This window comes from Sciurus vulgaris (genome assembly GCF_902686455.1).
Source record: "Sciurus vulgaris genome assembly, chromosome: 12".
Taxonomy (NCBI): domain Eukaryota; kingdom Metazoa; phylum Chordata; class Mammalia; order Rodentia; family Sciuridae; genus Sciurus; species Sciurus vulgaris.
In genome coordinates, this window is record NC_136473.1 from 67,289,538 (window position 1) to 67,304,547 (window position 15,010).

At 32.2% G+C, this 15,010-nt stretch overlaps 1 protein-coding gene across 3 annotated transcripts in view; it reads left to right on the forward strand.

Moving 5' to 3' along the window:
- GPATCH2 (G-patch domain containing 2) overlaps positions 1 to 15,010 on the forward strand; it is a 187,174-nt gene that overhangs the window by 14,186 nt on the left and 157,978 nt on the right. For 2 of the 3 annotated variants that reach the window (XM_079107157.1, XM_079107158.1), the window contains exons 3-5: positions 751 to 812; positions 3,957 to 4,139; positions 4,614 to 4,693. In XM_079107157.1, coding sequence (XP_078963283.1) covers positions 751 to 812; positions 3,957 to 4,139; positions 4,614 to 4,693 — 325 coding nt within the window. Of the gene's footprint in view, positions 1 to 750; positions 813 to 3,956; positions 4,140 to 4,613; positions 4,694 to 4,824; positions 6,862 to 15,010 lie in introns of those variants that run through there. The other variant, XM_079107159.1, reaches the window with a different exon arrangement.

The following is a 15,010-nucleotide window of genomic DNA, read 5'->3' on the forward strand; positions in this document are numbered from 1 at the left end:
AAAACTAATAATGGCAGTTTGTTCTTATTGGTCAAATATTTGTTTTAATTTGTATGTTGCATGTGTCATCATATTTTCCAACTTCTGTGGAAATAATGAGAACCCATGTGATTTTTCTACATGCCCTTCTTAATATTGGTAATATTCATTTTGTTCTGGGTGACCTTAACTTTGATTTAACGGACTGTCACCATCTTAAACTTTTTTCCTCCATGTGAAATAATGGAGTTGTTGTGAATCCTTAAGTAATGTCTTTTCTGGAATATTTGCAAATGTGGAAATGAAAAGTAATTTCATCCTAGGCCCTTGTATTTCATGTACTGAAGAAAATCTTAGCCTGCTTTTGATTGAGACTTTTCTCATCTTATCATGCAGTGGTGTTTCAGGAGCAAGCAGAATTGCACAGCATAAGAAAGGAGCAGTGAACATTTGATGAAAGCAGATAATAAAATGCATCAATTGTGTCAGCACCTCGTTGCAGTCACATCTGGCTTACTGTCAGGGTCCCATTAGATTCCTGTGGTTTTATGTGCCAAAAATAATATGCTCTGTAGTTAATGGAACCAGGATATTTGCAGTTTGATTAAAAAAAAATCATCTTATTTTCTTTCAGATCTTTGTCAGGTTTAAGTTCCATCTCTGAGCTGCCATGTCTCTTTAAAATTTTACAACTGAGAGATCAATTGTTCTTTTGATCTGTTTCTTTTTTTCTTTCTTTTCTGTTTTTTTTTTTTCTTCTTCTTGTTACAGTGATTCCAGCAGTCTCAGCAGCACTGATGCTGGTTTGTTTACCAATGATGAGGGAAGACAAGGTACTGAAATGTGATTTTCTTCTCTTTGGAAAAACATCTTCATTTTAAAGTTGTGCTTATTACTGGTTATTTCATAAGATGATAACTGCAATCCATATATATCATACATTCTGCTTAGTGAACTGGAGTTTGCTGTTGTAGCTGGCTTTTTACATGATGTGGAAGGGGTCCTATCTTCCTGACCTAAAGTAATTGATTATCCCTCAAAGCTAGTATGTGACACTAATAATATTAAGGGAGGATTATCTTCCTTGAGAAAGCTTTACATACCTCAGTCTTTTCCATTTTGTCTCTTTTAGCAAGTTTGCAAGACACTGGTTCTCATTCACCACCTGATTCCAAATATAGTTAAAACTGTTTAAGCATTCATAGGGTGGATTTGCAAGTCATTTGTCATTTTTATTCAGCTGTGACATTTATTCATCCTATTCAGTTTGTAAGTAATTAGATGACTTCCATGAATTCAATATTATAAACTGTTAAACAGAAATGTCTTACATCTTAGATGTTTTCTATCTTTGGAACTTCCTGAAGCTTTTCACACTTCAACCTGGCAGTATTTTGAAGCTATGAAAAATATGAATACCTTAAAAAGGGGATAGGATTTTCTTTAATGGGATTAATTTTATTTTAGTCCAGTTGGCTCATGACTGTTTCCCTTTTAAACTCCATACAAATCATGAAATAAAGCTAATACCTATGAATACTTTGGTTTTTCTCTCTTAAGAGTCTTCCTGTTTTGGGCTGGGGTTGTAGTTCAGTGGTAGATCACTTGCCTAGTACGTGCGAGGCACTGGGTTTGCTCCTTAGTACCACATAAAAATAAATTAAAAAATAAGGGTATTGTGTCCATCTGCGACTGAAAAAAAAAAATTTAAAACTATCTCCCTCTTAAGAATACACTAGCAGGAGACAGTTCTAAGTGAAAAAATAACAAATTTATTGTTTTAAATGATCAATCATCTAATGATGTTATGAAAAAAAGGGACAAAGTAATAGCTCCCCACAGTTTTCTTAATCTATTCATCTTCCTACCAATGTAAATAACATACATGAAACAATAATTCTTTTTTATAAATCATATGGCCCAAATAAGTAGATACATAAATATTTTAAAGATCATAGACTTTTAAAAGTGAGATTTTGTCTGAAATATGTTTGAACCTTGGGACAAAATGAGCTTAACTATCTTGAATATGTTTATTAAATTATAGATTTTTTTTACTCAGGGTTGTATTACAAATGTTGATATTAGTAATGGAATGAAATAATAAAGCTTTTTTAAAAAATAACTTTCTGACAAGACTGTCATTGGAAAACAAGTGAGTTGCAGTAATATGCTATTGTGAACTATTATATTTCACATTGCTGAGTGCTTTTTTACATTCGTCTTACTTGAAATTCTTATTTCATTCTTTAAAAACCCTATTAGTCCCCCCCCCCTTTTTTTTTTCCATGAGGAAAATTTACACTAATACAGTTGAAGTATTACAGAATAATACTAGAATTCTAATTGGTCTATCTGACTCCTTGACCAAGTTTTAATCAGTGGCTATTTCCCTTTTAAGCATAAAGTTGTATATCGCATTTAAAAAAAAAAAAACAGTGACTTCCTGTTTTTAGAGCAATATTTTTCTTCATGGGAATGAAGATTTACAGTAGTCAATTTCATATAACTCCCTGTTTTTTATTGTTTTTAAGAAAATTGACATGACATTGTAATGTAACTCTTATTAACTCAATGCTCAGTAAAAGTATTAATATTTAAGTGCTACAAATTCTGCTTTAAAAATCAATTTTTATTCCTCACTTGAAAAAAACTAGTGACTTTAGTTTTATAATTGCTTTTAATTTTTCACTCCTTTCATTTGAAACACCACTATTTCTCATAAAATTATTTTCAATTAAAGCTCAATATGGTGTTTTTTTGTTTGTTAGTTTTCCCTTAAAAATCCATGTAACCAGAGGTTTTCAAAATCAGAAAATTCTTTCTGTAAAGGAAAAAAAGTTCATAACCCTCTTAGAAAACAGAAATAGTGGTGACTTTATGAGGAGAAGACTTTAATGACTCTTAAGGTCATATTCAAAATGCTGTTTGTCTCTTTAAAATGCATTTTATGTTTATCTCTTCATGTAGCTCTTAATCATTAAAAAATTTATATAGGTTCTCACTAATACTCCATTTCATGGTTCTCACCACTACCCCATTTCAAACTGAGTTTTAAATTGATCATTCATTATCCCATGATTACACTCATGAATATTCAAAAAAGTCAACATTTCTAAGTAGTTTTCTTTTTTAGAAAATATTTTGCCTATAGACAGTAGATCTAGTTTCTTCAGGAACTGGTATTGTCAGTTTTCATTTAAAATCAACTTTTTCAAACTATTTCTTAATGAACTTAATTGGATTAATTTCATTTAGTCACATCTGTTTATGATTGTTTCTCCCTTTCCATTCCGTTCAAATCATGAAATTAAGCTAATTATATACCATTATCAGCTTCATAGAACAATTTCTACAGTTTTATACCTTTTAATTCCTGGTAGGCGATAAGGTTTGTCTTTTTCTTAATGTGGTATAGGTAGTAACGTACATGAATTTCCCTTCAGTTTTTGCCAAAGGATTTGCTAGTTTATTATTGTTTTTCTCATTTTAAAAATTGGTTCCAAAATAGTATTTTGTGTTTTTGTTGACGGCTGAGCTTGTCCTGGTATTGAAAGCATTTCTTTGTTTTTTTAAATAATTTTTTAGTTGTCAATGGACCTTTATTTTTGTTTGTTTATTTATATGCAGTGCTGAGAATTGAACCCAGCGCCTCATACATGTTAGGCAAGCCCTCTACTACTGAGCCACAACCTGTGGTGTAGAGTAAAAGGTTCGTTTTTGATTATATGTATGATTACCAGATAAAATACAGGATCCACTGTTAAATTTGAATTGTAGTTAAAAAACAACTTTTTATTACAACTGTGTCCCATGCAGTACTTGAACATTCTTATACTAAAAATTTAGGACAAGTACCACATACTTATATTCATATTTATTGGATGTATTTTTATTATTTTCTCATCACACAACTCAGATTACACTTTTGGATGCTAAAACTGAATCTTTGGGGGAAATCATTTGTATTTTCACAGGTGATGACGAGCAGAGTGACTGGTTTTATGAAAAGGAATCAGGTGGAGCATGTGGTATCACTGGAGTTGTGCCCTGGTGGGAAAAGGAAGATCCTACTGAACTAGACAAAAATTTACCAGATCCTGTCTTTGAAAGTATCTTAACTGGTTCTTTTCCTCTTATGTCGCATCCAGGCAGAAGAGGTCAGTAGCCTTCCTTACTGGTGGATACAATGAGCTTTTGGTTGGTCTTATGATATTCATTGAAGGAGGTTAGGGTAAAATGGATACTAGAGAATGTAAACATATACTTTAAAGATACATGCTGTTAAGTGCACTAACTCAACTATTTGGCTTTAAAAATTATTAGAAAAATTTACTGGCTTTTATACTAGGCTCATCGTGAAACTGTTGATTGGAATGTGAATTGAAAGAAAACAAAATGTCCTGAATGTTCCTTCTTAAGGTCTAAACAGACAGTTGAGTGCTGGCTGCATTAGAATCCTGCTAGCCGTGGCCTCTGTTCTTTTAAGGTGTGAGTTTTGCATTTTTTTTCCCCAGTAATATTCATGGTGTTCACCTTCACCAACAACATACTCTTAATTCTCTATTGATAGGATCTCCTTCTATGCACCACTGATCGTAGAATCTTCTAAATTGAGTATTTTGATTTTCTAGGTTTCCAAGCCAGACTCAGTCGCCTTCATGGAATGCCTTCAAAGAATATTAAAAAATCTGGAGGGACTCAAACTTCAATGGTAGGCATGCTTTTTTTTTTATTGAATTGTCATGTTTGGAAATGTTTCCATTTCTATGGAATAAAAAGCCACATCCTCATCCTTTATTTATATTCTAATGTTATACTTAAAAATAATCCATTTTTTTGTAGGCTACAAACTGGACCAGTGAGATTCCCCTATAAACCAAATCTTCTAATGCTAATAAATTAGTTACGTTTTGAACATCTGGGGAATGACATTCGAGGGAACCTGGCTCCTGTCCTCTTCCCTGGAGGAATATCATTGAAGTGAGAGCCTCTTTGATGCAAAGATGGGGCTGTTTTTGCTGGAGGACTGGTATTCTTCCTTTTAGTCAGCAGTGAACCTGATTGGGGAGGCTTTCTAGAGATCTAGGTTGACCCAGGGTGGATAGAAACTACTGTAAATTTTATATATTTTTCTCTCTTATGATTTATTTTTTTTACATTGAATCCATTCATGTATTACTTGCTTTGCCAAAATGCTAACAAAAGCTAGAAAATTAAAAACTTCCAATTTAACCTAAGTAGTCATTAATGTTTATATTGTTACTAGTTAAGCATTAATTTTTACATAACTGGTTATTGTAAATAAAATAACGTGATGCATTGACACCTATGGTTAATTTTAGAGACGTCTTCTATAACCAGCATTATTTAAAATATTTGCATTTTACTCAGGGTATTATAACAAGGGCTAAGATAAGTAATAGGTAAGGTTGATAATCTTTGCTAGAGTTTGTATTTTGTTCAGTTTCCTTTCCACTTGGATAATCTGCTCTGTATTGCAAACTCATTGTATTCTAAATATAGTTTTCATTGTACTACAAAAATCATCCTACTTCTTAAACTAAGCACAGTGATAACTAGTCTGCACTAGTAGAATCACTTAGTATTACCTCTTCATTTGCAATTATCTTTTAAGTGATTTGTTTTGTCTGATACCTGAAATACATCAAAATTATTACTTTGGCTTAGAGCTTAATGAAATCATGTGAAACCTAGTATTTTAACAAATACTGTGTGACTCTGAATCATTGTCATTTCTAAAAGTGAGAGCTGCTTGTTCATCCTTTGAATGGCAGACCATATGTGTCACTGTGAGTTTCAGAAATACTTGCATGAGCTCATTTTCATCAAGCAGGGGGGAAATGTAACATTGCTATTGATGGTATAATTTAGACACTCTACTAAGTTCAGGCCACTTGAGTTCCTTAAAGTGGTTTTATTAAAATGATTAATATTTTTATTAAATTCCAATAACTGAATAAGTCAATGTGATTTAATATGTGTATTTTTATATTGTATGGATTCATTGTTAATTCAGCATTTAATGACTTACTTAAATATGTTTGGAAAAGAAACTTAAAGTTGACATTGTCGTTGCTTAAAGTTATTACAATCTGAAAGACTTAAATAAATTAAGCAGAAATAGTGATGTTTCCTTTTAGATTGCTTATCTAAACTGGAGAGATTTAAAAATGATAAAGTACAACTTTGAGTCTCTTTTGCATATTTAAAGTGATATTTAATGGTACAATATTTGGTGTTTAGTAATTGTAACTAAGCTTTTTTGTGCTGTCTTTGGAGTGAAAATTTGTGTGTGTGTGTTTTTTCTGAATTTCATAAATGCTTTTATTTTATTTTGTATAATGACTGTCTTTTAGATCTGAATAAGTCATTTTAAAACCTTGGCCTATGAACTTTGCCTTATCAGTCATGAATCTAGATGAATGCTATCTAGTTCTTGGTTCAATTTTACCTATTTTTATTTTTGGTTCACTGCTTGCTTGAGCATAGCTGGGATTTGTAGCCCATTTTCTAGGCTTATTGCAATCTCACTGTGGTATTTTATAGAAGCTATTACAACTGATAGGCTAGCTTCATGGTATTGATGATACATGGCTTAACCATACTAAAAGCTGCCTTCCCTCTCTAAATTGTAAAAAGGTGATTAAGTTTCACTTGATGGAAATAATACTCTATATGTGTGTTTATCATGGAACTAGTGCATTGGGCCATGAACTGTTTTCCTGGTCTACCTTTTTTTGTATTCAAAATTTTACTGAAGACAATGGACTCCTTCAGGTTTTCTTTCTTTCAACCCTGAATTGTCCTTGTTTGAATTTTTAAGTACTGTAATTCTTTTTTTTTTTTTTTTTTTTTTTTTTTTCAATAAAATCTCTGACTTGGGCAAGAAAGGTAAGAGTTCCAATTTGTGCTGATGCTTTTCTTATTTCCTCTGAAAATCTTTTTTTTTTTTTTTTGCTCAAATTATATATTACTGACTAGTTTAAAAGTCATAATCTCTCTCACAAAACAATCATCTTTAAATAGTAACCATGACTTCTAGTAATAAGAAATGAAATTTAATTACATTAGACTTTCACACTGGAAACCCAAATTGCTTTTAAGAAGAAATTAATTTTCTAAGCGAAGTCACACATGAATAGCTGCAACCCATTAGACAGAATGGCAATAAAGGGTTTCTTTTTCTTAAGCAGATAAGTGATGACTGCATATTAATAATGATGTATTTTTTGAAGGAAATAACAGCAGGAAAATTTCTTACTAAAATGTCAAAGTGAACATTTTTGAGGGGGGATGTTTTCAGTTGAATTATAGTTGTTTCTTGTTATTCACCATAGTTAGGTTCTATGAGGTCATTGTGAATATTGGATTAGGAAATGCTGAACCATTGCTCCTAAGGGAAAGGCAGGAATAGGTTCCTGTGAACCTCTGGCCTCCACATGTTTTATCAACTAATGAATATATAACCTTGTTTATGAATGTTTGTGTTTAAAGACATTTGCTATTTATGATTGAGTCATTAACACTGAATTCGTGGCCAATCCCACTGAAACTAAGGCCTAAACAAAGTTCATCTAACATGTGTTTTCTCCATAAGGCTCACCACAACCTTTTTGTGCTTAGTAATGCCAGACTCTACTTATCAGGACTGTACTTGGGACCATTTAAAACAGTAAAATCACCAACAGAAAGCATAAAAATGCAATAAACCTGGCACTAAACAGACTGGAGAAAGGCCATTTGTTCATAATATGCTATCCAAAACAAGAAGGCCTAGAGACACCTTGTTGGCCTCAGCTGGGAATATGCATGTGTGTCAGGCAACTCAAATGTTTTTACTGCCGTACACATGTCTGTGAATGACCGTATAAGCTCTATGAGTATTGATTTGGAGTTAGAAATGAATCTTAGCCAGTTGGCATATTTGTAGAAATCTGCAAATAGGAACAAGGATTGACTGAATTCAGTTCTATAGAAAGCAAAGTGGTTTTGTAGAAAATTTATGGATTTGAAATCAGACCTTTATGAATCCATACTCTGGTTCTTCTTTTTATTTTTAATTGCATTTTGAACTTCAATTTTTTACAAAATTAATTATAGACAATACTTATAAATTGCAGAGGTGTTGTAGGGTTTAAATGAGATCATGTGTGCTTAATGGGCCCAGTTGCATCCTTGGCTCGTAGTATATATTAAGGAAGTTGTAGTTACTATTAATATTAGAACTATTAAAGACAATAGCTGATGACTTAAATTACATTTGTATCATGAGTCAGGGACAGAGTTTTAGATGTTTATTGTTTCTCTTCATATTTTATATATAATTTTCCTTTATATTGATTTGAGTACTTTTGTTATAGACTTTTATGTTTCTTTTAGACTTCCTGTATATTTGAGCTGACCTCTATCTTTAATATGGTCTGTTAAGAATTTGTTTTGAGGGAATTTTAGGTTGACAATCATTGTACTAAATCTCAAAACTTAATTGCAAACTTAAAAACCCCTCTATACTCTTTACCTCTCCACTCTCTCAGATCATTAAACTACTCATTAGTAGAAAGACCCATACGGTTCAGGAGATTTGGGTCCAGATTGATCTGATTTTTAAAACTAATTGTGTCCATGTATATAAGGGGTAAATGTAGACAGCTTCCTGAAAATTTAATATTGATAGAAACTGCTACAGCTATCCTTCTGTTGGAAAAAACACTAGTGTTTTTTTTGAGCCCAGTTAACCAGCCCTTCATTCCCACTTTTGGGAGAATTAAGCAAATGAAAATTAATTCCAAGAAATGTCCTGAAGACGTTTTTCAGAAGATTGAGCTTTTATCTCTTACATTTTTAGGATTGTTTCAGTAAGTACAGTTCATACTAATACACGATAATGATGTCAGACTCAGTTGTTGAAAGTGAATTCAAGTAACCTTCCTTAAGCATAGCATTTCAGTTAGTCAAGGTATCCTACTCGTAAACATCTTAATTGATCAATGTTTCCTGCGGGTGAGACACTTAAAGAAATCTTCTTTTTTGGAAGTAAGTGATGAGTCAGCAGGTATTACATTTGACCACTGAAAGATAGCATTCAAATTATGTAAACTGTTGAGAGATCAGTAAATGAATGACTCAGCTTGAAATATAGTACTTAAAAGCCAACATGAGTATTATATAAGAAGTTATAGTAAGTTACAGGGTCTTGTTTAATAATTTTATAATTGCCTTGGTACAGTTTTTGAATGGTGGGAATGAGAATATAGCCCTTTATGTTTCTTTATACCTCATTTATATTCTTGCTGGCTCCTGTCTTTAATATGGTCTGTGAATGGGGCGTATTATGGTGTTGGTGGCATTTGTTTATTCTGCTCAAGAAAAGGAGTCTTTTTAATTGACCTTAATTTATACATATTTATCAAGTTATTATATCTGGAAAAAAATGTTGACATTAACCCTTAATATGAATTATCATCCTGTACAAATAAGCATGATTTTTACATTTCTTATGCAATGGCCCCAAACAACATAGTTTATATGTTTGGTATCTAGAGTCAGTTCATTCTTTAAGAGAGAAGGAATATTGTCGATACTTTCTTCTATGAAGTCATAGAGAACCAGGATTCCATGAATGACATGTTGATAATGATAATCATACTGTAGTGATTTTCAACCTTGGTTTTGTTTTTTCTTAGGAGCCTAGGGTCAGAATAATTAGTTTGATTTATAGCCTTTTATAGCAGAAGGACTATTTAAAATGAAGTTGGTTCAAAGAAGGAAACTACATATATTTAAGAGAAAGGAGCAATTTTATGACCAAAAACAAATCTAAAATTATTTTTAAATATATAGCATATATATCCTCAATTAAACTTTGACCATGTAGTTATCCATAAATTTTTAGTGAAATTCAATAGCTAAATGCTTTAGTATAACCCTTGTACATTGATACTTGTTTGTACCCTGAAAGCATTTTTCGGATGCTTTGGAAAAATACAAGAAGACTATATATTTAGAAAGTTTTGTATCCTAAATATATATGGTGTATATCTAATCCATTACTATATATTTTAATTTAGTTTTCATCTTATCTCAACATCAGATTAAGATCCAGATCTCACATTAAATAGTATCTTTTTTGTTAGAACTTTTTTTGGGATAGTTATTTTGTATCATAGAAAAGTATGAATTAATACAATTATAATAAATATTTTTAAAAAGACATCTTCATAGTGTCTCTTGTTTAAGATTCTCTATTTTCATGTGATCCAAAACTTTATATTTCATATCATACATATTGAATATTCATTAATGAAATTTGAAAATATGAATTTAACAGTTTTTCATTGTTTCTTGAAATAGTAAAAATATTAACATTGATATTCTTATCGTGTTACACTTTATTAAAAGTTCAGATATACAACTGTTCAGATATACAAAAATTTAAAGGAAACATATAATATAGTATATTCATTTTCTTTTATTATATTCTCCATATTTATTCTTAAAAACCCATTAGGATGCTTTCTGTCTCCTACTCACTTTCTTTCTCCTCCTCACTTTTCACACTCTCTCTAGTGAGCACCCTTTCTCTTTTTCTCTCATTTTCTCTCTTACCCTGCAGGGAGACATGGTGTTTGCTTAATAAACCCTCTGATGTCAAAAAAAAAAAAAAAAAAAATTTAGGGAAAAGATGTATAAACATATATTCAACCTTGATATTTAATGTTACCAAAATTGACCACTAATGTTTTTCCATATATTTACAATATTTGTGTTTCCTTCTCTGATAACATAGTACAAGCTTGACTTCATATCTTGGCATTTGGGTTTGTGATGCTTCAGAAATGTAGAATTGTGCTAAGTGAATGTTAGTAATCATAGCGAACACTTCTAGTGATGCTTACTAGTAGTGCCAGATACTTTTTTCTAGGTACTATTTATATATTTAATACTATTACTATCCCAATAATGTATATTAACATTTACAACTTAAACATTTTATTTGTTCCCCTTTTGTAAGCCAAAGTTAATGCAGTTTGGAAATTTCTTTACATTGCTATAAGGTTGCTAATAAATTTAAATAAATAATCTTCCCAAAGTAGTCTTCATTCCTGTTTACAAGATGCCATTGCGATTATGATTTATTTTGAGATAACCAAAGCATTCTTTACTATCTTCAGTAGTAGGCACAATTAAAAGTGTATGTCATAATAAAAGTGATAAATAAAATGTTTTAATGCTTCCATTGAATTACACACTGAAACCCAATTCTACATTCTGATTTTTCCCTTTGTATGTTTCTCTGGTAGTCTGTAAGTAGCATCTTGCTCATCTTAGCATCATCCATTTCTAGAACCTTCTGGTCTGCTTTCTTGCTCTCCATTTTAACTTGTTCTCCTTGCTGCCCTTCCATGGAACCTCATTTCCATGGAACTAATCACGTTCCCTTCCTTGGAACCTCCCACGTGTTTCATAATTTACCTTGTAGCTGTTTCATTGCTGTCATTCAACTGTGATAATATCCTCTGTATTTCATAAATTCCTTTGCTCCCATTTCTTATCTAACTTGGTAAAATTCTGGAAGGACTTCTTATAGGAGGAAGATATTTTAGCTGGTATTTTAAGAATGAGTTGGATCTTACCAACTCACTTAGGATGGAAATTGGCAGACAGGCATGGTCAAGTTTTAAGTTTGAAACAACATAGATTATTCTGTAAACTATTAATGTAGTATTGCTGAGGTGTGAAGTATGCTTGTGTAGAGGGGTATGAAGCAGACAGAGTTTGACTGTAAAGGTGAATAGGGGTTAAGTCATTACGAACTTTGTAGTCCATTGGAATCATGTGAACCAATGTAATCTTTGATCACACATAGAGTAGTGTAGAAGGTACATTAGGTGGTTATAAGTTAAGACGATATCAAAAGTCTAAGCTCCATACCTATTCCTTTAGTAGGTGAGAACCACAGGCTAGACTGAACACTTATATTTTACTGAACCTAATATTCTGATCAACTTTTGACTGGCATCTGTTATGATTTACATACGAGGCATTCCCCCAATGCAAGAATATTCAGAGGTGAAATGATTAGGATATGAGAGCTTTAACCTAAGTGGGTTAATCCCCTGATAGAGATCAATTGGGTAGTAACTGTAGGCAAGTAGGGCATGTTTTTGGGGTGTTATATTTTGTCCCTGGTGAGTGGAGCTCTCTGTTGCTTCCTGGTGCTATGTCCTGAGCTTCTTTCCTCCTCCATGCCCTCTGTACCTACTGTACCTCACCTCTGGCCCAAAACTGTGGAGTTGGCCAATTGTGGACTGAGACGTCTGAAACTGTGAGCCCCAAATAAACTTTTCCTCCTCTACATTGTTTTTGTCAGGTCTTTTGGTCATTGCAATGCAAAAACTGACTAAAACCACATCCAATCATTTAACAAAGGTTTATCAATACTAGATATACTAGTATTAATAACGTTAAATATTGTTCTAGGCCTTGCATGTGACAACGGTAAACATGACAGGCATGCCTCCTGGAGCTTACATTTTAGTGAATAAAAATAAGGTTGATTGCAGTTAGGGGGAGAGTAGGTAAATAAAAATGGAATGGAGAAAAACAAGTAGGACAATGTGACAGTTAAAGGACATCAGGGTAATTGGAGAGAATAAGATTTTTAGACCAGAATAATTTTCAGCTTTGGTCAGTCTAGTACCTTTCTTCACACCATTCTTTTAACGTGGGGAAAGAAGCAAGGGTGTGCTTCAGTTCAGCCTATTTATTTAAGAAGTTGAGTTAGCTTTTATTTAATCTCTCCTGATTCCTAACCAGGTTGACCAAAGCTTTTAAATATTGCTGCAGATAGGCCTGCAAATGCCAAAAGAATGTCACTCATATTTACAAAGTACATTATTACTGCCATTTTGGAATTTTTTAGAAGAAAGTTTACAGGTGCCAAATATTTATATAGTATTTTGGAGTGCCCCTTTTGGAAATTTAATATAGAAGAACTTTTCTATAGATGGTACCACTTTACTCTTCTGCTTTCACAGCTACTTAAGTATAGCTGTGCTTAAAAATAGCACCACTGCTCTTTCTATTCCTTTTTTTTCTGGATCCTGGCAATTGAATCCAGGGGTGCTTAACCAGTGAGCTATATCCCCAGCCCTATTTGTTTTTTTTTATTTTGAGACAGGGTCTCACTAAGTTGCTTAGGACCTCACTAAGTTGCTGAGGCTGGCTTTGAACTCAAGGTCCTCCTGCCTCAGACTCCTGAGCTGGGATTAAAGGTGTTGCATGAAATGTCATGCTTTGACCTTTTTAATTTTTTTCCAACTTCTATATTTTCTTACAAATTCTTAAGTCATCCCTTTATTAGGAAAGAAATGGGATATTTTAAACCCATTGAGATTGATATATATATTTTTTTCTTAGTTCCCAGTGCTGGAGTTATTTGAATCCCCAGCCTTGTACATATTAGGCAAGCACTCTACTGTTCATCCAGATCTCCAGCTTTAATCTGTGGACTTCATAATGAATCTTTAAAAATATTGAATTTGCTGACATATGAGGATTTTAAAAAAATACTTTGTAGAATATGGTTGTCATTTAAAAACTTTTGTATCCTAAGAAATATGTTCTACAATGATCCTTTTTTGAAATTACAAGGAATGATTGGTAAATATTTAACTCCACAGATGGAGATTTGACACCTTTTACTAGTTGCCCTTTAAAATTATAGTGACATTGCCAGAGTCTCTAGTAATTTTTTTAAAATCTAAATCAAGGAAACAGAAATGCTGCAAACATTTTACTTTTTAAGAAGCTTCAACTCTGGCTTTCTGCCTTTTATGTTGCTGATAGAATTATTCTGATGGTCTATAAAACTCAGTTTTCTAATTTGCCTTTAGATATGTCAGATATCTAATATCAGAAAAGTTCAAAATCAATGATGGGTAGAACACTTCCAAATAATATATAACAAGCACTTTCTATACTGAAGTCACCTGCAAATCCTTCAGCTGAAGGTCAACTTGAACAAGTGAGAATTCACAAAGAAATCAAGTATATAAAAAGGGTTCCCCATACCATAATTAGTGAATACCAGTGATACATTTGTTGCCCATCATCCAGAAAGAAAGGCTCTGATAAGCCAGAGATACATGCCAACAGGTATTTATCTACATTTTAAGCCAAAAACGTGTAAACTTTTTGTTGTTGTTAACTTATAATTTTCTGAAACACAAACACTGATAAGTAGTTAGAAGAGGAATGAAATGGAAGTTTTGTGATCTTTTATTTGTTTGGTTTTGGGCTACTAAAGGAGCAATGACTTGTGCCATTAACAGTATAACATCATAAAATTTCATGTTTAACTCGGATAATTGGTTACTATTAAAGTGTTCCAGGTTATTACAATTTTGAACTTGCAGAAGTATTTATCTTTAGATTACAGTATATTAAAGTAAGATTTAATAGTATGTACTTTGTTTTTGAGGTGTTTAACATTTGTATAAATTTTGAAAATATTTAGTCTGGAAATTGTTCTTTACTGAAGTAGTTATTGCTTATTTCACTTCATTTATATATATTTGATTTAATTTTTTAGATACAAAAATCTATTTTAAAGTTTTGTCTAATTTATCAGATAAATATGTATGACTCAGAAAATTGATATCTTGTTTGTTTCTTTTCATAAATTTCTTAATTCACTTGCACCCATATGTAATAAAGGCTTATGATGCCTTCATTGTACAGGAGTCCATGAATAGAAAATCAGTAAGATGTCTTTTTCCTCAAGTACAGTTTGGTTAGTATAAATTAATTGGGAAAGAGAGAAAAAAAGGAACCTAACATTTTTAGGGGGTCCTAAGTGGTTTTTCATTCTTCAGCTTAAATTTTGACTTTATCAGTTGTCTTTGTCTTCATCTACTCTTAGCTCTTCTGGACACGTCTAAGTCTTATTTCTTTATATGTCACATCAGCCCCTTTCCAGCTTCATCTGTCATTGCCCATGTGTGGT